A 27,746-nucleotide genomic window follows, 5' to 3' on the forward strand; every position below is an offset into this window, starting at 1 on the left:
AACAACTCCGCATCGAGGCAGTGAGAACAGCGCAATGAGTCATCAGAGAAGATTATTGTTCACAAGATGCCCCGTCATCGGACGCAAACAAGGGCATCAAGCGGGATGATATCAGGGTTATTTGCTGTTCCTTTGTCGAGCACTGAATAAATTATCTGGGTGGACTTTGAGAAAAAACACCGTGTCTTACCTTGACTCAATCAGCGCCTGTTTGCATTAACATCCCATCGCTGGATATAAAAGTGGGGAGCTCCGGCCATCCCCGCAGGTAGTGACAGAAGCGGCCACAAGCAAGGGGCTTTCTTGGTAGATGTAGACTTGTCTCAACTTCATATAACTTTGGTGAGTACTATACCTATATATGTGTGTGTATTCCAGCATAGAGTTATATTTTGTATGTTCACCGCCATTCACGAATACTTCCGACCGCACAAACATATCCTCAACAACATAAACTTGGCGGCAAAAGAAAGTATAGATCGAGATCCATGATCTATAAAAAAAAATAACAAGAAGAGGTTTTGTTGTTAATTATAATATAATCTAGGGAGGGGGTAACAAATGATGGATCAACCACAGTTTTAATGAAATTGTGCAATCACAGGTAATGTAAGCTCAAGGTAAACAATTGTGGGGTAAGAAATTTAATTTTCAAAAGTTGTCTGAAATGTCACCAAAAACTTGTCAGACGCACTACAAGTTCATTGTCGACACAGTTGCCTTCAATAGCGTGTATGACCTCCAGCTGCCTCAATGCATGCTGTGATACGCCGCCTCATCGATGACGTCAGTCTTCTGATGACGTGGACTAAAATCCGTTGCCACTAGTCTCTCAGGGCCTGCTTTAATTCTTGTCTGTTGACGGGAGGCTGATGGCGTGCTCTCATCTGTCTGTCAAGATGGTCCCACAGATGTTCAATAGGATTCATATCGGGTGAGTGGGTATGCGAGGGCAAAACGTCAACGTTCTGCTGGTTTAGAAAGTTCCGAGTCAGTCTTGCAGTATGGGGCCTGGCATTGTCGTGTTGAAACAATGTCCCCTGCTGTTGGTTTTGTAAGAACGGAAGCACAACTGGCTGCAACACTCTGCGTTCAGGTTTCTCTGTATAATCACCAAATCAGTCTTCTTATCTCCATAAATACCGCCCCACACCATGACACCTCTCCCGCCGAAAGGATGGACCTCTCGAATACACGCCGGAGCCAAACGTCCCCCACTGCGTCGATATACTCGTTCTCTGCGTCATTTTGAAACAAGTTAAACTTTCATCAGTAAACAGCACTCGACGCCAATTTCGAACTCGAACCTGCCTCGCCCATCGCAGTCTCAGGCGTCGATGTTGAGCAGTCAGTACCATTCCTCGGCCATACCCATGACTCTCTCTCTCTCTGCTCCTGTGACAGTCGTGTGCTTTCATCACGTGTGGTTATACCCTGCAGACGAACGCATTTATACAGCTAACATGCACGTGCAGTTTATGCCATAGGCGGGAAAATTGTTTCACCATTTTTTTGTCACCGCACAAGTGCCGTCAAAGGTGGCGCGTTCGGGTGAGGTATTTTTTTGTACCTGTTCCTGGGAAGTCATATTCCCAGTACCCACTTTCCACTAGTTATCGCTGTTTTTAGGAAAATTACAAATTGCCAACCTATACTTTCTTTTGCCGCTTAGTTTATTATTCTATTAAATCAAAAACGTTGTTGTACAGGGGCCACAATCCCATATACTTAAGAACGATAAACAATCAAGTGTGTTTTAACAGACAATACGTACGTCATATCTGTTGGGAAACAGCTTAAATTTAACAAAAAGCGGGGTGATTGCACAGAAGTAATTTACATTGCAAGTAATTATCTTTAATAATTATACAATAGGAATACAACAAATTATGAGATGGATAACACCGAAATATGTTTACGTACATAGTCCCTACATAGTCATAAACATGACTTCCAGACAAGAAAGACACTTCGACACTTTAGAAAACACGTTCGAAATATTCGTTCTTTGGATACTGTCTCCCTTTGTTAATCACCGAATAATTCAAACCGAGTTTAAGCGAATACAATATGCTGACTATTACTATAAGAGGTTAATTAACACCAACAATATATACCGATTCAATGAACTTTACTAAGAAACGGTTCATATCTAGAACTCGCCATAAGCTATGAAATATGTAGATAACAATACCGTATTTTTATCTGATATATATTGGTTTCACACAAATTTTAAACTGAGCAGATTGAACAATGTCGTTTTATCGTAATTATTTTTACTATCAGGTACATAGATTTCTAAACTGCTTTTTCCTTCTCTGCAATTAGCACGGAGTCACATTAATTTAGCATGCTGGAACTACACTGTGTTTGTAGTACAATGTAGTTTAAGAAACACTTTCAGATCTTGATAAATGTAAGGTTAACAGTTATAGTAAAGAAGAAATTGAAGTGCTCAAAATGTTTTCTACAGCTGTTGTTCCGAGCAGCGTGTAATGTGTGTTTATTTCCTTAGATCCTGAAATGTAATCAAAACCGTCAATGAATTAACGTGCATGTGTTGATCCAAGACTACGGATGTAGGCTCCATCAGTTTACCCTAGACACATCATGCTTATTGTTTATCAATGTCCTGAATTGGTCCATGTTTTCATAATAGACGTCAAACAAATTTAACATGTCGGACCTCGAATGCGAAGTGGACCCGGAACATCTTCTTTCTTGAAAACAGCATAATCTGATATTCCAGCGAGATATCTCTAAATTGCCTTTCTATTCTGTTTCCAGTGTCAAAAACAACTTGAGGCACGTTTGAATTACATGCAAAAGCTGAGGCAGCTCCAACTACACCCACACTCACATCCACGCCAATACTCACACCCACATCCACACTCACATCCACACCCACATCCACACTCACATCCACTCCCACACTCACACTCACATTCACTTCCACACCCACACCCGCACTCACACCTGCATCCGCACTCACACCCAAACCCGCACCCACACTCACACCCGCACCCGCACCCGCACTCACACTCACAGTCACATTCACTTCCACACCCACACCCACACCCAAACCCGCACTCACACCTGCACCCGCACCCACACCCACACCCGCAGTCACATCCACACCCGCACCCGCACTCACATCCACACCCGCACTCCCATACGCACCCGCACCCGCACTCACATCCACATCCACACCCGCACCCGTACCCGCACCCGCACTCACATCAACAATCGCACCCGCACTCACATCCACAACCGCACTCCCATCCACACCCGCACCCGTACCCGCACCCGCACCCGCACCCGCATTCACATCCACATCCGCACCCGCACCCGCACTCACATCCACACCCGCACTCACATACGCACCCGCACCCGCACTCACATCCACACCCGCACACGTACCCGCACCCACACTCACATCCACAATCGCACCCGCACTCACATCCTCAACCGCACTCCCATCCACACCCGCACCCGTACCCGCACCCGCACCCGCATCCGCACTCACATCCACACCCGCACCCGCACTCTCACCTCTTCGTGAATGTCCCAAAATATTTCCACCTGAAACACACAATGAACTCATTTCACTTTACCCAATCAGCGGAGACCTGACCTACTCAGTATATTTCCATATTCATGTCTGCGTGACTGAGTTGGGTTCAGGCGCCTTTAGTAATATCTTGGCATTATCGCGGCAGGAACACCAGATATAGACTTCTCACTTTGTATCCATGCTGGGTATCGAACATGCGCCATCGGCGTGACGAGCGAACGCGTTAACCACTAGGCTACCCTACTGCTCCTATCCATCTTTGAATCCTAATGTTGTCTTATGTAGTACAACTTAGTCCAGTCACTTCAGCTAGGATTAGACGAAGCACTTCCGTTTGAATGACATCACTTCAGATTCAGGAACATTCGTACCAAATTTAGTACAACTTTGAAACAGGCAGTTCCATGCCTGTTGCGATACAAAAAGAAGAAGATATTAGCAATGACGGTTTGATGCTACTACTGCTATTTTACGGCACGTGCCCAGTAAAGTACATCTTTGAAACAGAAAACCGCTTCTAGCTCCCCTAACAAAGCCATAAGCACTTCTAGTCCAATGCCTTTGACCTTCAATCTCTGACAGGGGCTGTCAGAACATCTGTCAGGGAATTTGTCGTAAGAACCGAATATAACTGGAACCTACCCAGTACCGCAATTACATGCATCATCCGTGGCTCAGGATTTACTGTCTTACGTTGACGGATTACTGTGAACTATACATTCAATAAGCGCTCAAGTTTGTTTGTGAACATGAGTTAATCAAACCATGATTTCTCCTTCCACAGCATATCACCATGGGCTATCCGACAATGCTAACACTGGCTATGGCGGCGATCCTGGTCTCCTTGCTGCCGACACACGTACATGGCCATGGCTATATGCTCATACCCCCTGGTCGATCCTCAGCCTGGAGATACAACGGCACTGACTACTTCCACATCAACTACAACGACAACGAAAACTACTGCGGAGGATTTGGCGTACGTACTGGTATATGGCCAACCAGAACGTTGTTTAACAACACACTATGCTAACAGACGAAGAGAATAAATACTAACAATTGCACGTGTTCGAGGGGTACAGAACGTGCATTTTGGCGCCCCACTATCATAGTTAGGATGCAAACTGCCGTCAAGTCTAATTTTTATTGCGAGACCGACTATTATATTTTATGAATTATGTTAGCACAAAAGAAACAAATGCGCAGCCTTAGCTAAAAAAACATCAAACGAATATCTGTTGTCAAAATGAAAAACAGTCAAATACAACAGTTTCGAAATTTCAGTTGGAACTGAATAACGGTTCTGACGAATCATCATGGTCTTAGTAATGGTTGTGTCGATGTTTGAAACAACCAGGATCGACAATGCAAGCTTGTTTAACCGTTATTTCAGGTCCAGTTCAATGAGAACGACGGCAAATGTGGAGTCTGCGGCGACGACTACGCTCAAGCCAGACCACGTGACAACGAAAGAGGGGGGTATTTTTCCACTGGGAACATCGTCGCTCAATACGCTAGTGGTGACGTCATCGACGTAGCTGTTGTGTTGACAGCAAATCACTTTGGTTCATTCTTCTTTGACGTATGCCAGTCAGATAATCCGAAGGCACTCGAAACTGAAGACTGCTTCCAGCCCTTGCTCAACGCAGACAATGGCAAGGAATACTTCCAACTGCCCAACTGGAATGCCGACACGTTCCGGGTTCGACTCCAGATCCCAAACTGGATGACTTGCTACAACTGCGTGCTTCGATGGAAATATGTGACAGGTACTGCTACGTTACATACACATGTATATTGAAGTCCATTGGGGGAGCGGGAATAATGTCCGAGCGAGGGTGAAGCGTTGTCACAGCTCGTAGCGTAGTCTAGTAACATCACGACAGAATGGGCTGCACATATCGTTCCAATGTCTGGCATGAACCCAGGTTTCCGTCATTGCCAGCACATTAAACGCTCTAAATATAATACTATTATTACATTATTATACCTTACAAACCCTTCATTGGGTAATGGTGGTGGGTGGTGTTATCGGGTGGTAGTGGCGGGTGATGGTCGTGGTGATGGTGATGGTCATGGTGGTGGCTGGAGTTGGTGGGTGGTAGTGGTGGGTGATGGTGGTGGGTGATTTTGGTGGGTGGTAGTGGGGGATGGTGTTGGAGAGTGGTAGTGGTGGGTGATGGTGGTGGTGGTGGATGGTGTCGAAAGGGTTATGATCGTGGTGATGGTGGTGGTCGTTGTGGTGGGTGGTAGTGGTGGGTGGTGTTGATGGTAGTGGTTGGTGATGGTGGTGGTCGTTGTGGTGGGTGGTAGTGGTGGGTGGTGTTGGTGGACGTTGTGGTAGGTGGTAGTGGTGGGTGGTGTTTGTGGACGTTGTGGTAGGTGGTAGTGGTGGGTGGTGTTTGTGGGCGATGGTCGTGGTAGTGGGTGGTAGTGGTGGGTGGTGTTGGTGGACGTTGTGGTAGGTGGTAGTGGTGGGTGGTGTTTGTGGGCGATGGTCGTGGTGGTGGGTGGTAGTGGTGGGTGGTGTTGATGGTAGTGGTTGGTGATGGTGATGGTCCTGGTGGAGGGTGGGGATCCCATTGATATCATACCCTATCCTATGCTAGTCGTGGGTCAACCTGATGATATGCTGGGACGGACGGGGTTGACGGTGTTTTACTTGAAAGAAACGACTTGTCTTGAGAAGGGATTGTAAGGCTGATATTGAGATCCTAAAACACCACGTGACAATATCTGTTTGCAATTCCAGGAAACAGCTGGGGCTGTGAAACAAGCGTACTAGGAAAGGAGAAGTGTTGTACCGGATGTGGGTCAATCCAGGAGCACTTCTTCTCATGCGCAGACATTATGATAACAAGAAGCGGAAACGAGCGGATTCCGAAATGGAAAAAAATCAACAAGAACTCGGCAACGACACAGAAAACCACACCAACTACTACTACTACTACTCGACGACCACGCACAACCACACGAAGGCCTCGACGAACGACAACACGTCGTCCCCGCCGCACCACAACAACAGTTGCAACAACAACAACTACAGAGAACCATTTCTGCAGCGAGATCTGCGACGACCTCTGCAAGCCCAACCTTCAGATGTTCTGCTTTGACCACTTGTGCGGCGAATGCCAGTCTTACAGGACCTTGAAAAGAATGTACAATAAAGGATAACTTGAGACATTGATACATGTTGTGGTTTTGTTAATGCGTCATTCAGCGAGTGAATAAGGTCTGACCTAAACATATAAAAATAATATCCCAACAGTGATAAAACATCACAAATCAATGAGCCAAATGTATACACCCCGTTATCGTTCCTGATAAATCGTCCGGATTTTAATTTGATGTTCCCAACAGTAATCATCCGGCAGGCGAGGTGTCCGGATAGGCGGGTTCCGAGCTAACGAGGTTCACTGTAGGGCATCATATCCAGCTAAAAGGAGTACACATATAATTTGTGAAAAACTAAGGTTTTTGTTTCTATCGCGTAAGAAAACCCCACCCCGCCCCACATTTAAGACCAATTCACCATGCGTGAATCCACCAGGGCACAGCTCTCAGCATCAATTGTCGTGACGTGTTTGTGGTAACATGAGAGGGAGTTTAACGTTGCGTTCAAGATTATTGCTCCTTTTTGTGATGTGCATGCACGTGAGTGTGCGGCTGCGTGTACTATTCCGGACTTAAGTCGGATTAATAATGTCTGATTATTGCGATACCATGCCGAAGTTTAACATGAAACCTCATTGAAATACTTTATACTGATTCCGAACCGACCAAGCCTTGCTTAGTTTCCCCTCAATCCCCAGCTCCAGGAACGGTAACAACAAGTGTCATCTTTCAACGGAAATGCTAGTCCGGGTGACGACGCATGCCATCCTTAACGGCCTTGAGTGTGACGCGTCCAGGGGATGTAGATGTTGCATAAGCAACAAGCGCTACATGTATACTGAACGAAACATTTATTGTTCAATTATTTGAATGGCATCAGCAAAGTCTTTTTCACTGAATTAAGTGAATAACTATTTTTAAGTTTACATTTTGAACGCACACCGAGTTTGTTGCGATAGTTTTTGCGCTGTTAATGTGGTGGCTATTCGGTTGTGCAAATATGGAAATGGGTAGAATCATTTTAATATTTCTATAGTCGTCATTAAGTTTATTGTCGTCAACTTCTTCAAAGTGAATGACGACAGCTGGAAGCCCTTGTTTAACTTGGAATGTATATAACCGAATGTATATAACCGAATGTATATAACCGAATGTATATAACCGAATGTATATAACGGAATGTATATAACCGAATGTATATAACCGAATGTATATAACCGAATGTATATAACCATTCTGGAAACACGGTGTGCCTGGCCCCACTGTGTCATCGGGCTATCGCCCAAACACTCCAGCCGCCGTATTGAGAAACCTCTTGCAACGATTCGGGATCTTTATCCAAACATCCTATGTTGTATCAGTGCAGCAACATCATATATATGCGTTAACCTTGTTTATGAACGAGATAAAACAAAGATAGGCATAACGTTGCAGGTTTGTCCCAGTGACACACAATCAACTTTCTGTTTTATGAAATACGATATCAGTTTGTTTGTTGGTTGGTTGGTTGGTTGTTGGGTACACCGTACAACGGAACCTTGAAGTAATTGTATTTACATGCATGTACTATACGTACATATATATCCGACGCTAGTGACGGAAACACATTAAACCAGGGCTACTTAGACCCGTTAATCCGATCAACTCGCACTCCGGCTCCGACACATCTTATATGCAACGAAGTACCGAAGTCACTCAATCTGTCTCGTTAGTCCGACACGGTGATCAGCGTACTACCAGGTCATCATCCCACGAGTAGGGGGCACGGGTGCCCCAGTGGTCTAAGGCGCCTCGAATCGCTGTGCAGAATTGCATCCCTTGGGTACGCCAGAAACCTATTATTGTGGGTTCGAATCCCGGTTCGCCCCGATGATGTTTCTAGGTTTGTCAGCACCATAGTGGTAAACGTCTGAGACCTGCATCACTTCGCGCTTTCCTCCCACACGGAGCTGACACGCCGTTAAACCCAACTCACTCACTCACTCATCACGCGAATACACAGCTCTGTGTTTTCATACGAGGCGAGTCGGCTGCATATTATAATGGCTGCGGAGATAAACCTGTTTAACAATAAACAATTAATGCAGGATTGATCCCATGTTTAGTTTACCTCAAACTCATTAAAATAAGATACAAGTGCTCGCTATCGCCGAGGACACCCCATTACAGGTCACATCCAAACGACCTTTCGCGAACTTTGACGGACCAGTGTTATGACAAGCAGGAAAACGACATTTAGCCAATAAGAAATCAGCTTTCGGCACTAGGTGACGACTTCCGTTCCAGACTACAATTTCGAAAGTATTCTGAATCCGTCATACAGCCCGTAACAGTAGTTCGGAATACCCTGTGTAAAGCTTCAGCGGTTGCATGATTAGAAAACAATAACAATATAACATAATTTGAATATTTCGGTTTTCATCATTTTATTACAAACTATATATAGCGTAAGATATCGTGTAGTTGTCCGATTTTCGATCATGAACGTTGATGCGACTTAATTACGCTTATCCGACATACTCGTTAATCCGACATAAACATATGCAACCATCCATGTCGGATAAACGGGACTTGACTGTATTTTGTGCCATCAGTGTAAAACATTACGTTTTGTTTGTTTGTTTGTTTCTTTGTTTTACTACCGCAATAATCAAATGAACCAGTGGTCGATATAAGGATGTTTTGATGATGCAGTCACACAACAAAGTCACCGAACCTGCCCATTGATCAATGTTCCAAGCTTCGTAGCACACACATATACTTGTTGGTTCCTGCCCATTGATCCATGTTCCCAGCTTCGTAGCATACACACATATACTTGTTGGTTCCTGTCCATTGAGCCATGTTCCCAGCTTCGTAGCACACACACACATATACTTGTTGGTTCCTGCCCATTGAGCCATGTTCCCAGCTTCGTAGCACACACATATACTTGTTGGTTCCTGCCCAGTGAGCCATGTTCCCAGCTTCGTAGCACACACATATACTTGTTGGTTCCTGCCCATTGTGCCATGTTCCCAGCTTCGTAGCACACACATATACTTGTTGGTTCCTACCCATTGATCCATGTTCCCAGCTTCGTAGCACACACATATACTTGTTGGTTCCTGCCCATTGATCCATGTTCCCAGCTTCGTAGCACACACATATACTTGTTGGTTCCTGCCCATTGAGCCATGTTCCCAGCTTCGTAGCACACACATATACTTGTTGGTTCCTGCCCATTGAGCCATGTTCCCAGCTTCGTAGCACACACACATATACTTGTTGGTTCCTGCCCATTGAGCCATGTTCCCAGCTTCGTAGCACACACATATACTTGTTGGTTCCTACCCATTGATCCATGTTCCCAGCTTCGTAGCACACACATATACTTGTTGGTTCCTGCCCATTGATCCATGTTCCCAGCTTCGTAGCACACACATATACTTGTTGGTTCCTGCCCATTGATCCATGTTCCCAGCTTCGTAGCACACACATATACTTGTTGGTTCCTGCCCATTGAGCCATGTTCCCAGCTTCGTAGCACACACACATATACTTGTTGGTTCCTGCCCTTTGAGCCATGTTCCCAGCTTCGTTGCACACACATATACTTGTTGGTTACTGCCCATTGTGCCATGTTCCCAGCTTCGTAGCACACACATATACTTGTTGGTTCCTGCCCATTGAGCCATGTTCCCAGCTTCGTAGCAAACACATATACTTGTTGGTTCCTGCCCATTGAGCCATGTTCCCAGCTTCGTAGCACACACATGTACTTGTTGGTCCCCGGGGACAGACTACAGCCAGTAGCTCCTGCTGGAGTGATGACGAAACAACGGCACTTCTTGGTCTATGGGCTGAGTGAAATAGTGAAGGTGACCGTGAGGTCATTAAACCCAATCAACTTTTTATCTATTGACACTTGAAACCATCGAGAGTTGACCTGGGTTACGACAGGACAGTTAAATACTGTAAAACGCTAGAAGAAGAGTCACAGTGTAAAAGGGTCGAAATATAGTTATTTCAAAGACATGTTGGGATCAACACCAACGACGTTACCTATGAAGGACAATCATGACACAGGTGACACTGACAGTAATTTTTGCGCTGTTCTTAATCTGTAAGACGGAACATAGTCTGATATAGAGTCGACTCTGAACAAAAGCATAGAAACATCCGGTCAAACTGTTAAAATAACTGGTGACAATCAAGATAACGATGAATGGCAACGACCCCGGCAAAGGGCCTGACACAGAATTGGATGAAGGTAAAGGAGAAAGAGCCCCTAGAAAATACACTTAGAAAAAATAATGGTATGATATATTTATTTCCATTCAGTACATTGTAATATACAGGGTAAACTTTGACCCATTGCATCAATAACCAACACATCGAGGTATTCAGAAATGGTTGCATGTGGTAAGGTAGCGAGTATAAGGTAGTCAGCCTTAGCAGAATAGACGGCGGGCCTCTAATATACACTTATAATCGCCGGGTCACCTGATCCGCCGGGCCTGACCACCTGATCCCCTGACCACCTGATCCGCCGGGCCTGACCACCTGATCCCCTGACCACCTGATCCGCCGGGCCTGACCACCTGATCCGCCGGCCCTGACCACCTGATCCGCCGGGCCTGACCACCTGATCCGCCGGCCCTGACCACCTGATCCGCTGACCACCTGATCCGCCGGGCCTGACCACCTGATCCCCTGACCATCTGATCCGCCGGGCCTGACCACCTGATCCCCTGACCACCTGATCCGCCGGGCCTGACCACCTGATCCGCTGACCACCTGATCCGCCGGGCCTGACCACCTGATCCGCCGGGCCTGACCACCTGATCCCCTGAGCCCACTCTTACCACAAGCACCCAAAACGAGAAAAATGCATTAAAACAATTTTAAAAATGAAAACTTTTCTCACATCACTGAGGCTGACCCCAATCGTTTCTGCTTCTTAACTCTAAACTGTACAGAAGTCTCTCACCATTTTAAAAATACATAAGACATGTTGCCAGGCTAGTAGTTGTGTGCTGGTACTGGCCGCATCGTCAGCAGAGGGGAGTTACGAAGATAATATCATCTATTGGTATCTGTTTCCTCCATTTCACTTCTCTCTTCTTCTCGTCTCGTACAAGAGTAAGACCTCTGAGTAAGAGAAGAAGCATACATGGATTTCGGTACCAGGGTTCATGTCCAGATCAGCGAAAACCTCACAGGCCAAGTTATCCTCTTGGCTAGGATTCCCCGTGATGTCAATGTCAATGTCAATCTAATCTGTACAAATGTACTGTTCATACCTAGCATTGATATTGTATTTGTTTAAATTTAGTAATTGTTTAAAAAAATGAAATTCAGTACAACTGATTCGCCGACACTTCATAACAATTTGCAGTTCAAAATGACAACAAAGGCAGCCACTGAACACAAGTTGTCGACAAGACATAAGGGAACTAAAGTACTGAATGCAGCTATTGTTGAGGTGTACATTTGAACGCAACATCTAATCAGAATAAAATTTCACCACGTGCGCACAGAAGTCAACTTGTTGGCCCCTTTCACAAATGCAATTGAGCTATTTAAGCACATGTTTGAAATGCCTATGAGACGGTATTTCTATGAATAGATAAAATGTGGATTTGTGGGTACGATAGAGGGGGGAAGTCAATATCCCAATTTGGCCGAATGTTTGGCAAATAAAAAATGTATTTTCTCGTCTGTGGGTGGGTTTGCAATGAGACCAGGACGTGGAAAGCATAAAAGTGACACCAAGATAAGATCATCTCACTACACTAATTGCACTATGCAATAGATTCAAATCTACTCCTGTTGTCAATAGACAGTTCAGTTGAATAACAGGAAGTGAATTTTAACATCTACCGTTAAAAACGCAAAGCGCAACAGCGAACCATAGGCGGCAAAGATTGGGGTGGGCTGGGCAACACCGGGGACGGGCTGTGCGTCAATGGCATGACACCATCATACAGACGAAATAAGGTTTTGCCTCCGATTCACAGATGGCAGAAAACGCTGTTGGCGACGTAGCGGCGTGTGGTATGCCACGGCAGCAATTCTTGACCATGATCGGTATAAGAGCGGTAGCGTTATGGGTGAGTGAGTATGGTTTTACGCCGCTTTTAGCAATATTCCAGCAACATCACGGAGGGGGACACTAGAAATGGGCTTTACACATTGTACCCATGTCGGGATTCGAACCCGGGTCTTCGGCATGACGAGCGAGCGCTTTAACCACAGGGCTACCTGACCGCCCCTGATAGCATTATGGTGTGGAGTGGTATCACACATGACAGGCTACTGATTTGGTTATTGTGAAATTTGACTAGCCAGTGACATGCTGACATGACTTTGCGTCCTGTCTTACTGCATTTGCTCGATTTATCGGCAGAAATTTGGAACTGCAACATGACAATGCCAGATCACAACGTGCCCAGGTCGTCACCGATTAACCCCGACTGGAAGATATACGGATAGTGGACTGGCCTGCTAAGTCCCCTGACATGTCGCCAATAGAGCATCTGTGAGGTGAGTGTACGCAAGGCGTAGTGCCGGGCAGTACCAAGGGCAACCATATGCAAGTTAATCAACATCAAGGTGTATGTATCGCCAAGTATGGTGGAGACACTAGATATTGATCTCCACGCCTGAAATATTTTTACAGACATTTATAATAACATTAACAAACACAGGACAACTGACAAACTATTCATTAGAATTACAGTATACCATTGCACATGCATACAAGAGTTTCATTCACGTTTGATGTTAATACTAACTACCACTATAACTATAAAAATGAAACCTGCGTTTAAACATCAACCTTAACAAGACATTATATTACATGTCCAAGCATTGGGAGCAACTACCCGCATATAGTGCCGCATGTACAGTGAGTAAGCATCATCGGAGTGAGAAGCTGCTTGACCGAGCATCAGTCATTACTGACCCCAGCATGCAGAAATAATTGCTTTATTAACTAAAAATAACCCAAACATGAAGTAGATGGTTATGAAAAAATTACAATGAACAAACATTGAGAACAAATGCTGTTATTCCAGCGTGCACAAATAGTGACTTACAGTGTATCTGCTAACATACACATGACTCTCCACTCGGCATGCAACACATGACATTTTGAGCGTGAGCTATAGTATGAGTGGCTGTTAAACTGTTCATGATCCAGTCTGGTTGTGGTAAGTGTGGACTTCAGGCTATTAACAAATACAAGTTTAGAAAAAGCTGTACCTTCCAGCATGACAAACAATGTGTCTTGAGGATGAGCTTCACTCTCTATTCGTTGTGATATATGACCACGCATTGCACAATAGGGCAACAAGCACATATGTTTTACTGTATGTACAGTGAGGGTCACACCCCTCCGGTAGTTGTCTGATGTTGAGGTTTTGAGTGTTTGTTCGAACTTGGTGTAGTCAACCGCAAATTGAACAGACGCATCAGACAGATTCACTCTAGGATCAAACTGATTGTATGTCAACTCCCTACGACGTACAATGGCACAGAAAGCTGTACAAAAGGCTGCTTTGAGTATGATGTCCATGTATAGCGAAAACATGCCATTGTTCAAGGTCAGTACTAATTTTTGTAACACCATAATTGTTACTGGAAGGCGTATTTTGTTTGGTTTTTTTTGCGCTAGATATCTTCTTTACAGACCGCATGATAGTCTCTAAACACAAGGTTGAGCCTTTGAAGCTAGCTAACGGAACTTCTGTATCTGTAAACGGTACAACGCATCTGCTGTAAGGTGGTCTCGACCTGGCACATGTACATTAAACAGATGCTGCTCGAAATCCACAGGTGACCCCACGATGATGATGCCATGACAATGGGGTACAGTTCCAATAAAGCCATTGACATGTCCCCTCCTGTTAGGTTGAACAGCTGTTGTGGCCACCTGTCTGCACACCATTTCCCTTGAAAGTGGGCACAACAGCCGACAGAGGCAACAGCATCAGTGAACAGCTGAAACTGAAGAGCAGATATCCTGTCTTTCAAGAAAAAGGATTTTCAATTCCATTGGCTGCGGAAAGTTCTCCATGTTTAGGTCAACACGATATTTCTTGGTCAGAGAGATATGATGATGTAGTTCGGGCACAGAATGGGCTGGTTTGAGAAGGTAGCTGACAAAGGAGCGTCTTGGACGAATGATTTGCATTGCAAAGTTTAGGTGTCCCAGAACACTGAGAAGCTTTTGTTTGGTGATATTCTTTGGTGATATTCTGTAAAGGTTTGTGTCCACCTTACTCCAATCCACTGCCCAGTTCTGTTGCTCAAGCAGGACTACTGCCTTAGCGGAAAACCTGCGATGATACTCCTAGTTGCAGTTGGTTGCCATACTGGGCATGCATCTCCGGGATGCAACTGACAATGGCGATGATGCGAGATTAGTCGTAAATATCTTCTCGGCTGAACAAAGCATACAGGATGGCGAACAACATTACTGCTGCGCATGAGCGGAAGTAGCGAATGTCTATATATGTAACTAAAAGAAGGCTTGATTCACAAACGGAAGTAGCATGTGTTGCGCATGCGCGGAAGTACCAAATGTAAACACACGTAACTCAGTATAAGCTTTAAATGGAAATACCACGTTTAGAACATAAATGAGTTGGATATCAAATGATAGAATGTTGCTTAACTATGCTATATGAGGTTACTTTAATATAGAAGCTGTATTGCTACTGCGTGTGACGCAGCACTAGTGCTGAAGTTGTGATTACCTTGGACCAGCGTACTTGCATGTGACAAGCATACCAAGCATACCAAGCACACCAAGCACACCAAGCGTCACTAATACAGATGCGAACAGGCAGTTTTGTGTTATTATAAACAAAGAAAATTACATTGACGATCATTTATAACCTTCACCACTATCTCATCAGTTCCCTTATTTTATGTTGGTAGTATTTAAAGGAGTAAACACTTAATTCTTACAACTTGGACAATATATGATGTCATCACAGGGAGAAATAAACATGAACAAGTTGAGTACACTGGCATTTTCAGACACAACCAAGTATGCAATTTGAAAGAAACAATGGTCAAAACAATTGTAAAAATATCAAATATTGCAAACAAAAGAAAAAATGTGTTGAATCCCATAATAAGAACTATGACATTTCTTTTTGTTCTGTAATAAATGGCCCAAATAGTCATAAGATTTTTCAAGTGTCAGTATGGCCAAAGTCAAGCATCAAATCATGGTTAAACTTTCAAATACCGCGTAAATCTACTTACTACACATCGACCAAATTGTTTTTTGAACAAACAAAGTTTGAACAAAGTTATGACCGTGTCGAACATCTTTGGTGTGAACAAACAAGTGAAGTTTACAGGAAATACATTTTAAGACAAAATCAACATATCTAAAAAAACTGAACATATGTGTTGATCCCAACCACTCACGAATCAAATGTCATTTTTTGAACATTTCTGAGTAATAAACAGTTTCTGCTTTCAGTATGGTCAAGGTCCAATCTAACAAATTCTGCAAACTGGGTTGGAATTACTGGTAGGAGCAAACATCTCAAGTTGCAGTTTTATTCGTCTGATTGATTCTAAGAACAAACTGTTTACCGCGGAAGACGGACAAAAGGATTGAGTAAAGGTCTCTTCAATTTTTGTCAGGTGAGCTAAAGATATACACAACTAAACTGAATATCCATCTTTCATCAATTTGAATTTAGTTGAAATAAAGTTTTTTGTAAATGAAAAACTGTTCTAAATATCATTGCGTAAATGATTGAAAAAAGGCAAGAGTCAATAGCGTGACATCTGATCATCTCCACAGTGTTCATAACCCAGGGTTGATGCATGTCAGCGTATCCCAATTTAGTAGATCGATGCCCGTGATGTCTATCACTGGATTGTCTGGTCCAGACTCGATTACTAGTATTTACGGACCTTCGTCATATAGCTGGACTATTGCTGAGCGCGATCAACAAACATAGTTGAGGGTGAATACCTACACAAATGTGACGCCTGAAAACACTTACCTTTGATTATGATTTCTGAAGTAGGCAGACCCCGCAATAACAAAGAGTCTCTCGCAATTCACACCACGCATGACTATCTGCGTCAGGACAGTGGGCTTCTGAGACAGCTCCATTGTGGTGAACTGGGACTTTTTGCATCCGAACATGATAGGATTGTGGTTTGCTGTACAACAGAAATATGGATTTAGGTCATCTATCGGGACATGGGACTCGCGGTAGAGTAGGATCCGAACACTCTATTGAGCGTCATTAGAGGCGACCAGTTTGCTGTTTGGAATGTTTTTTGTTAATTCAACTCACAGTCCACACAGCTGCCTTTGTGACTTCAAAATACATTTCAGAAGAAATGTGTTTTACATTTTCTCAGTTTCCACTAAATGAACAGTCCATGTTTATCCATGTATACTTTCTTTTGATCTTTAAAGCATTAATAATGTCTAGCGGTTATTTATCTTATCAGTCCTCCAGGTACAGTCGTTCACTTGATCATCTGAAGGATCCGCGTTATATATAATTAGCAATTGTAATACAGCATGTGGCAACATAAGTGTGAGTATAGGGTTATAGGTGTAAACCATATACTGCTTAGAGGAACGGGGAAGGCGGCTTAATACCTATAAACACACGGAACGTGATGGGGAGGGATGTTCATGTAGTTATATCAGAAAACGTAGATGCAGCGGGAGTAAGTTAGAGGAAGACATTGTACTTAATGACTAATACAAACATTGGATTAAAAACCATTGGCAATATCAAATACGTTATCGTCGTAGAGATAAAACTGTTAACTGTAAACGTTGTAAGTTACTTGCTCAGGTCATCTTGTGCACAAGCCAACAGACCCATTGTGTCATGGTACCAGGAGGTTCAATACACGTGTATACATACAGGTACTCTACATGCCTGTGGCAGTTTTTTTACTTTGTACACACCTCTGAAGTCGATGGCAAAATGAACTATACGGATCTTCATGAAAGACTTCTTTCCACTTCCATCGTAGTTGATCCTATGTAGATGTACGTCTCCCCAGTAGAGGTGCCTGAACATGGAAAATGTCACGATAACATGAGATAGACTCTTCGTGGGTGATGTTTATATACGTGATTATATATGTGATATTTATGAGAGCTTTCATAAAATGGGGGCGTTTTAATTTGTGAGGTGAGGTGAGGTGAAATGGAGTTTAACGTCGCGTCCAAGATTATTGCACTTATATAGCGACGTGCATGTACGTGTGTGTGTTTGTGTGGCTACTTGTACTAGTCCGGACTGATGTCGATTTATAGTGCTAGCTCACTGAGATACCATGCCGCAGTTTAACATGAATACCCCACTCAGACACAGTATACTGACTCCGAGCCGACCAGTCCTTGTTTTAGCCCCTTAATGCCGAGCGCCAGACAGGGTAACAACAAGTACCATCTTTTAACGTCTTTTGGTATGACGCGGTCGGGGATCGAACCCCGGACCTTCCGCTCTTTGTGCGGACGCTCTACCACTAGACCACGGAGGCGGTCTTATTTTGTGCCAGAATTGAACATTTATCGGGTGTTGAATTAATTCACGTCAATCGCATCGTATTTCCTTTTGAAAAAATGGATTCTGCGTTTTACAATCCTTCTTTATCAACCAGGTGCCGACACGGTGTCGACAATTCGGAACTCTCTAACTCTATGAGAAAGCAAATGAGGCTGCGTCACATTCTAACGGCAAACAGGCATCAGTATAATTATGATTTTAATATAGAAGTTTGGAAGTTCTACAGCAACATCATCAAAACAGTTTTACATTTTAGACAGTAGCTTTCAGCATGTTAATAAGCACCCTTACTCATATAAAAAGAAAGGGAAGGTGAAGTTAGTTGGATGCATGCGCAAAATGCACTGTTGTTTGATACATGCAACTCGTCCAAAAGTAACATATTTTTTTAAAGCTGTACTATTGAATCAAATCTAATCCCTTTTAAACGTAAGACCACTCCTGACGATGTGAAGGTTTAAGATAACTGATCTCACATTTGAGAAGTACTGAAATGGTCATTTGGCAGTGAACACAAACTGTGGACAAGGCACCAGTTCAGCAATTGCCTGAAGTAAACACAACATGGTATAAAAAGAATGTTGAACTTTGAGCTGTGTTCCGGAAGCGAGCCCTACCTGTAGATTTTAAGAACAAGATCTCAAATTTTAAAAATGATAAATATCATTGTGCAGAGGTTAACAGTTCATATGGAACAACTAAGACTTATGCTCCAAAAATAAACCATACCCTCATTTCCACAAACCCGGTGTCTTGCCTTGGTAATGTAAACATTATACAACAGAATACATAGCAAAAGCTACAACACTGTCCTAACATGTAGACAGAGTTTCACAATAGTGTCAGCACATACTTATGTACACTGAGGAGATGACTCCACATCATTTACATGTCAACAATATATGATTCAAACCGTCATGGTCGGAGAATACCCGCTCGCTTATCGGACGAAAAAAAATCCATTCGGGGTAAAAAGCAAAACAGCGGTGAAAATTATTTGAATGAATCACTGAAAGTCAGTGATAACAACAGACCAGCCATTATAGGTGTCTTTAAAACAGACTTCATATTTTTCATAAATAGTCTCCATTTATATAACCCATTTCATGTTAACCCAAAAAGATATAGACACACTTTGACCATAGTGATGTATATATTTCACGTTCAAATACCCATACGTCATATGCTCTAATGACCATAGCTTCATTCCTATGATGTCCATGAGCGAAGTTCTTTATACACATATTTATGTGCTGCATCCATAAGCGGCACGTGGTCTGTATACCGTTACCACATGTCTCGGCTCTGTGTAACATATAAACACGATGCAGTCAGCGAGTACTGCGCTTCAACGTCATTAAGAGCAAGACTAAGACACCAATTGTGGTAATCTGATGTGTCTATATACACAGATGGTCATTATGTAGAAGTATGGGGGTAGGGATTATGTTCGCAGATCGGGGTGTATTAGTACTTCTGGTAACACACTGGTTATCAACTACCCAGTATACCGCCTGGTGGTATTCAAGTAGGTCTGAGACTAATATTCTTCAACTCTGTGCTATTATTGACTGAATGTGATAGTGAATCCAACCCTGACCTCCCACTTCATAGCGAGTCAGTTGACAGTTACAAATGCCGTCATGCAGGAAAGGCATGCTTTCGTAAATATCTTACTTAGAATCAATGCCATCGCAGCAACCACGTCTTCAGAACAGGCCTGTTTTCAAACAGCAAAAGCTGATGTTTCCTTGTATAAAGATAACACCAGCATCAATCATGACGCTAGAAAACAATTATCGGGCATTATAGGATCTAACGGAGGTTTAGAAACGATGAAATTCAGCAATCGTTGTACATCAAGCTTGGAATATGGTCATGACGGGACTGATGACGGGACATGGATTATTATCAATACATGATGACAACAAACCTGAAATAAAGGAATGTCGAAAAGGCTAGAAAACTGATTTTTGCCTGTTAAAAAAGGATGCAATTTTTCACAGACTGTTGTTATTGAAATATCGAGTAAATACCGATCGACCTACCTGTGGTTTGAAGTATTTCAGTCACAAGGAGTCCTATCGACAAGTTTACAGGAGACAAATTCGAATGAAAACAAGAAGTTCTGAGTCCAATGATGGCAGTCTGAATCGGACTATAGAAATATGCGCACGTGACTCCGTTATAATCGAATCAACATACAAAATCATTTTGAGAAAATTCTACATGTGCTTCTTCTAAAATGACAAAATGACGCTGCGTTTGTTTTGTTAACATTGCTCCCATGATGCATGTTACATTACACTTGCAAATCCATAGACGGTACACGACATGGAGTCTCTACTAGGAAATGTATACAAGTTCTATACACATTAGAGGGAAACCATTTATTAATTTAGATAGGGTGAATTACAGAACTGCCCAAGCTATGGGGTTTTCATCCTAATAATTTACCTTGGTGAATCATTCCACTGACTACATGTGGCTATCGGCAGATGGACAAAAAGCACCCATGGTACCATCAGGTAAAGGTAATTGTATCATTGCTTTGCACGCCGCAACCCATGATATGGGGCTTATTGATGGATGTGCGCTTGGTTGCGAGGCGAAAAAGAAAACTGGTGATTTTCATGAGGAAATTATAGGAGGTGATGTGTTCATAGACTGGATGGAACTTCAGCTATTGCCCATTTCAAACAACGTCAGTGTCATTGTCATTGATACCGCTAGTTATTATAACGTCCGGGAATTAGATACTGTCGCCCAAACCATGAGTAGTCTGAAGGCGACCTACATGAATATATATATGACATTGTCGACTTTAGACCATATGAAACGAATGTTCAACTCATGGAGCAAATTCGGCTGAATAAGAAACCAGTCAAGTCTGTGCTGGCGGCACAACACGGTCACGTTGTCTTACGTACGCCAGTCAGACATTGTCGGCTCAACCCTGCTGTGCCTATCTTGGCTAAGTGTAAAGGGTTCGTAGCAAGACATAACACAACAATAAAAAATACAGATGCATGTACGTCATTAGCGGAGATAAATACTACCTCAAGAAACCATCTGTAGAACAACAAATACTTCTTGATTCCAAAACCGCAACCTTCCAATACTCATCCCGTTTTATTGCTCTTAACTATTCCATCATGTTTCCAAGCAAATATAATGCAGTACATATCCTAAATTGTTACCCCATCAACGTACATGTCAATGAAGTACAATAACAGCAATATTTTGAGACCACCCCCAACTTGGTGACATTTGCACCTGGGAGAATGCACGGGAGGGTGTGAGGTCATCACCTCGGAACAGGTGTTAGGTAATTACCTCAGGTTATAGGCCATTTCATACATGCATGACAATACACGAATATTTTCTAATTTTATCATCATTTTACCTGTAAAAGTACATTTTAAGGGTAATCACAGTGTCAGTTAGGACAGGCTAGATTAGGTCAGTTTGCGTTATTTTGATATATGCTCTTTTTATAGTCCTATGACTCGTATTTATTAAATGAAGTCAGAAAAGCAGTGTTCTAGCATTTCCCACAGTACTTTAGTTGCTTTATAAAAACTCTGTGTGTGGAATCAGCGATAATTTTAAATGGCATGTTTAAATTACGTATATATAACGAATTTGCGAAACGATTGTCAACCATGGCAGATATTCTTGGTTACCCGTCCAGACTGTTTGAGAGAATGCATTTCGACCAGAGTGATTCTATTTTGTGTTTGTCATCTTTGTCCGTCGGCCGTCATAAAGGTCTTTTCACACAAAGAACTCTGAACCAATGAAGGGGACATTTTGACATATTGTTTCGGTCAATGTTCACCATCCAATTCATTTATGAGACAATCATCACGGAAAAGCTATGAATGGCCATTAATCAGCCATTTCTTTCAAACTGTAATGACATTTGGCGTATGCGTAGCTAGAAGCGGGACTCAACCCATCTATTCCCAATTTCGATATATGTTTAATATTGACTTTCGCACATTGACCATGCTCATAGATAGACTTAATACATTTCCTCGCACTGTACATATTGATTCCTCGGAAACCACTTGGCCAAAAAGCTTTAACTTCACATGCTTGTTTCAACCAATGATGGCACCTTAATTTGTACAAGAGAAACAAAACCGACAGCACTATTGAACAATCTATCTAAGCCATTAATCGGCCATTGTTGTGCTCATTTAATGCAATGGGATGCAACAAAGCATTCATTTTCCAATTGTGAAACTGTGTAAACGTGTTCACTTGTGAAATTGCCAGACTGAAGAAGATGAACTTTGTCATGAATGTTTCTCCTTACTATGAAGATATTTTGTTTTCAAATCATTACATTTTAATGTGATGTTTGTGGATTATTTCGCAGTTCAAATTTGGGCACAACATTAAACCATCCCCATTTTCATGAGCTGCTTTAACAGCAGCATCGTGTCTTTACTATATGTATTTAATATTTAATTGTAGAACGGATCTTGCTGCTTTTAAAAGTGTCATGTTGTATAAGTAAAACAGAAAGGTTTAATTAGAAATTAGAAAACAAATAGAAAAGGAATCACAGTACCTTTTTTGCTTGTCTGCTGTACTACGTTCATGCTTTTTCTTAGATGACCCGAGAAGAGATACCTTCCCAAATTTCTGTCGCTTCCAACTGATCCTGTATATCTTGCACCTCCTGGTAAAGTCTGATGCAAATATTGCTCCAAAGGAAGAGTCCACGACAAACCAACGCAAAGTAAGTTGACCTGAGATGTACATATAGGAAGATATATCTAGAACATCGTCGTTTTTACGTGTGGAGATATGAACACACTTTGTTGAATGCCATCTGCTAACAAACACATGCAATGGCACTGTTGCTCAATATGTCCAACTTGTCCAATCTTCTATAGCAACAAATTTATCTATACACATGGAAATTAATCAAGCAACACCTAATTCATAGACCTATAATTCAGTGAATTAAGAAAACAGCATTTTACTGATTGATCATTGTGACATATCGCATCTTGCTGTACAGCAGGACTTTGTGTGGAGACATGTAATGCACGTCTAACGACGAGCAATGCACGGGCAATGTCAAACCGACAACATTGTTGAAATCAAGTTTGGAATCATGACATGTCACACTCTTTCCTTTCAGTTTGTATTCTGTATTCAGTAACCTAAATGTCATGGCACTTCTACAAGGTGCAAATTATTGGCATGAGAAATGCAGGAATGTCCCTCAGACAAATCGGACGTCAACTTGGGCGCAATCCTTCTATCATTTCAAAAAAGTATGTCAATCAGCGTAAGGCAATGGTTTAGCCTCTAACAGTTCTCAATATTGACTCTCATTATATTGTTCGCCATGTTCGCCATGACGTTCATGATCAGAATGTCTTTCTCGCATATATTAAAGCGTGAGGCAGTTTTACTAGTTTATAAATATTTAGGTACTTAACAAACCTTTATTATGGGCAAGGTGTAAATTAAATGGGCATAGTTGCCCGAACACCTATAAAACTTTAAATGATCAATCAATCAATTCCGTCATGGCAAGACTCTTGAACAAACACAATGTGAAAGATCGTCCAAGACCTTGCAGATCCCGTAGGAACAATAAGGGAGGATAGAGCATTGTTGAGACTTGTTAGGCTCCGTCCATGGGACTCATGCAAATCTTTAAAGCAACAGTCGTTACCAGGGAGAGCCTTTTCCTTCAGGACAGTCAGAAATCGGCTGAAAGCAGCAGGATACAGTGTCAGAAGACCAAACATACGTATTAAACTGTTTCCTCCAGATGAGAGTCGGTTCTTATTTGCATGTGGTGGATGTCGTACAGCCATGGTTCCCAGCAATATCCAGGAGACGGTTCCCTTCGGGGGGAAGGTCAGTCATGGTGCATTTCCTTGGGTTGCAAGACCTCATCACCATTCGTGGTAGCCTTAATGGGCCTCGTTATCAACAGGAGATGCTTGAGAGAGCTGTTGTCCCCCATTTTGATAATCATCATCTAGCCACAAGACCCATCTTAATGGATGACAATGCCAGGCCTCTCAGAGCACGTGCTGTCACTCGGAGTTTGCAACAGAATGCTGTTGAGACCGTTCCATGGCCATCCATGAGTTCAGATTTCAATCCCATTGAGCATCTGTCGGACATTATAGGCCGTCGTGTTCGACAAAGAGACCCACTGTCCATACACTCAATGAACTGACTGCTGCTTTGCATGAGGAATGAAACAGAATTCCTCAGAATCAAATCCAGAGATTGATCCAAAGAATTAGGGGGCGTCTTGAAGCAGTTGTTCGGGTTCAGGGAGGTTACACAAGACACTGATGGAAAGTTAATATTTGGTCTTGCAAGACATTATTGTTACATTCCGTGAACCAGATGTGTGCATGATACTGACAGTAAAGTCTGTGCAACAAAAGTGACATTCGCACATTTTTTGATGAAATTAAGTCATTTTCCAAATCTATAACATCTCCCCCCAAAAGCACATTATTTCATGGTAATCTTGACTATGTTTCTTCTCAACCCTTTCTTTTCACTAAATAATTTATTTGGTACCTAAATCCTTTACACATTTCATGCACCTGTTCACTAAAGTTGCTCAGTCTGAGAATATGCGGGTGTTTCTTAACTAATTTCAACGTGTATATATATAGAAACCATTTTCTACTGTAATTATTTAGTATGGCTAAACTTATTCAAAAAACATATTTTACAAAAAGTTCACTAATTATTATCTCAAGAACCACATGTACTTCGTGAGTGATATTGGCCAGAAGACAATTCAAGGGTATTCAAGGAATGACGAATGTCACTTAACTTTGCTGCCTCAGACGTTACAAAATGAGTTCATTTTTTTTTCAAAGCATCGATTGTACCACAAGATCTTAATTTTGGTATTTATCACCCTAATTAAGTTGAAGCGTAACACAATGATGTCTTCATACCTCAGGGGAACTACAGAGTCTTGTGACTCTAAAAAACCCAAATGAAAACAAACTTTTTTTCAACATTTGTCATAAATACATCCAAATAAAACATGCAAATGTAGTTTTAGGTCTCATATAGCCTGTAAATAAGTGAACAATCAACGTACAGCCACACAATCAAATGTAGTTTTAGGTCTCATATAGCCTGTAAATAATTGAACAATCAACGTACAGCCACACAATCAAATGTAGTTTTTAGGTCTCATATAGCCTGTAAATAAGTGAACAATCAACGTACAGCCACACAATCAAATGTAGTTTGAGGTCTCATATAGCTTGTAAATAATTGAACAATCAACGTACACCCAAAAACAAATGTAGTTTTAGGTCTCATAAAGCCTGTAAATAATTGAACAATCAACGTACAGCCATACAATCAAATGTAGTTTGAGGTCTCATAAAACCTGTAAATAATTGAACAATCAACGTACAGCCACACAATCAAATGTAGTTTGAGGTCTCATATAGCCTGTAAATGATTGAACAATCAACGTACAGCCACACAATCAAATGAAAGCAATGTATTAAAGGTAATTGAGTTATTCCCTCTTTCCGTATTGTTTTTAACATAGGAAACACGTCAGTGACGCGTAAAGTTTACCATTGGTGACATTCCCAATTATTACCTGGTGTTGGTACCGTCTTCTGGTAAACAATTCTATTTGAAATCAGTTTCCCTACACCCATGTCTCCCTCGTCGCACATCCAGTATACCAGCTTCCTGTCATACTCTGTTGACCAGTAGTTACAATGCGGTCTCCAGTAAAACTTTCTCACTCTGTGATTGTTCGGATTCAGGCGATAACCCTTCCCGCTTTGGTCAGCGACCAGGAGATAATCTGCAAACAAGAACATGTGTGAACATGTGAGCAATATGTGGCAGACATTTGAGGAGTTGTTCTTACCCTTAATATAATATTGTATTCCGTTGGTCACAAAGACAACGAAGTACGTACAGTAACTGAATGTTTAGGCACCAAGGAGGACTATTGCTGATTGTTCGAGTGTCATGTTGACACTATCAACCTTTGTATTAGCAAATATGATCTATCACAAAGGCTTTGGGAAACGGACCATTACCTGGGTACATTACCTGGGTACATTACCTGGGTACGTTACCTGGGTACATTACCTAGGTACATTACCTGGGTATTGTGTTTTGACCTTTGCTGAAGTGTGGCCTGTTGCCCGAACTGTTTGCACAGGACCTGGTGTTGTCAACGATGTTTTGTATTCTGCAAGACATACATTGGAAATCGTCAAAGATATATCATAGTGATTGCGGTCAAAGTTTATGTTTGCCAATATTAGTGTCAATATTGATGTCATATCACAGAAAGCGCTGTGGAATTTCTTGAAACCTTACTTGTTTCGTGAAATAAATTGGATACACACAGTAATGTAGCAATCTTATACTTATCCTCTAGTGATGATAAACTCCAATGAGAAAGTGTCTTCTATACTGACATCAGTTGTGGACATGACTGAGTTTGACGATGGTCCATATCCCACAATATCTGCTGATAAATAGCATGTACAACTAACCAAAATGACTGTAGATCAGGTCAATAGAACTTATTGACTGTGTAGAACCTCGTCTTTACTATAGAGAAAGACATTTATGTTAAAAGTAAAAAACACATTGGTTCAACAGATGCAAAGAAAAAGGGGAACCTGAAGTTGAAATGCTGTCATGGTGCCTTGACCCTTTTGCATACTCATTGACATGCATCAAAATGTCTAAACTTCTAAGCCTTCTGGTTCTTGCTTTTTAAAATATGTTTAACAACAAAACTGATAATAAATACATGATCATAGAAACATACACAAATTTCAGTTTCAGAGTAGGACACTTTTACAGAGCCCCAAACGCATGTTTATGAAAGTAGGGTTCACAGTATCAGACAGAAATAGGATACCTGCTTGCTAGTATAGTAAGGGAAATCAAAAGTTCCGTAAATGATATTTGTGAGTGAGAGTTGACGCTGGTTAACTCTGCAGTCAGCAATATTCCGGGTTTTTTGCGACGGCATGAAACTATCTGAGTCTGAAACAGATAAACCATCTTTCTTACACACCTTCACCTACAGTCGAATTCACCTACGTCTGTACATATGTTGAACGTTAGGGTTTAAGAGGGTTACCCCCCTCCACAACAGCCCACCTTTATCTTCTTATTTTGGTTACATTGGAAAACATAACACACATGTACATAACAGCAGGTAGATTGTCAGATTGGTTCTGATTACTTACACGGTACACTTATGTCTCAATCAACGAAACTCCTCCTCTGAAATCCCGCGTACTGTTGTCAGTGAACGGTCGGTCAGCGGTAGTGATACGGAAGGAGACATTGTTGTACATTTTTGGTAATTTCATTGAGGTGAAGATGATGAACTCGGCATCGAAGGGAACATGGAAATGAAGATGCCGTCTCGTGATTGTGTGCAATTAGACATACTTCAGTAAAAACGACATGAATGATTATTAATG

The 27,746-nt window shown here is 42.2% G+C and overlaps 2 protein-coding genes across 2 annotated transcripts; one reads left to right on the top strand and one right to left on the bottom strand.

Annotated features, from left to right (window-relative positions):
• Positions 1 to 224: 224 nt before the first annotated feature.
• LOC124152582 lies at positions 225 to 6,761 on the top strand. Its single transcript, XM_046525547.2, has 4 exons — positions 225 to 342; positions 4,359 to 4,553; positions 4,968 to 5,343; positions 6,327 to 6,761. Exons 2-4 carry the CDS (start codon positions 4,368 to 4,370, stop codon positions 6,746 to 6,748), a joined length of 984 nt encoding a protein of 327 aa, XP_046381503.1. The 5' UTR covers positions 225 to 342; positions 4,359 to 4,367; the 3' UTR covers positions 6,749 to 6,761.
• Positions 6,762 to 11,675: 4,914 nt separating this feature from the next.
• On the bottom strand, positions 11,676 to 26,767 carry LOC124152576. The gene is made up of 6 exons (XM_048395080.1): positions 26,399 to 26,767; positions 25,880 to 26,092; positions 22,829 to 23,009; positions 17,640 to 17,746; positions 16,708 to 16,870; positions 11,676 to 11,821 (listed from the first exon to the last, which is right to left on the bottom strand). Exons 1-6 carry the CDS (start codon positions 26,580 to 26,582, stop codon positions 11,725 to 11,727), a joined length of 945 nt encoding a protein of 314 aa, XP_048251037.1. The 5' UTR covers positions 26,583 to 26,767; the 3' UTR covers positions 11,676 to 11,724.
• Between the last annotated feature and the right edge of the window lie 979 nt (positions 26,768 to 27,746).

This window comes from Haliotis rufescens, unplaced genomic scaffold, assembly GCF_023055435.1.
Source record: "Haliotis rufescens isolate VD_foot unplaced genomic scaffold, xgHalRufe1.0.p SCAF_14, whole genome shotgun sequence".
Lineage (NCBI taxonomy): Eukaryota > Metazoa > Mollusca > Gastropoda > Lepetellida > Haliotidae > Haliotis > Haliotis rufescens.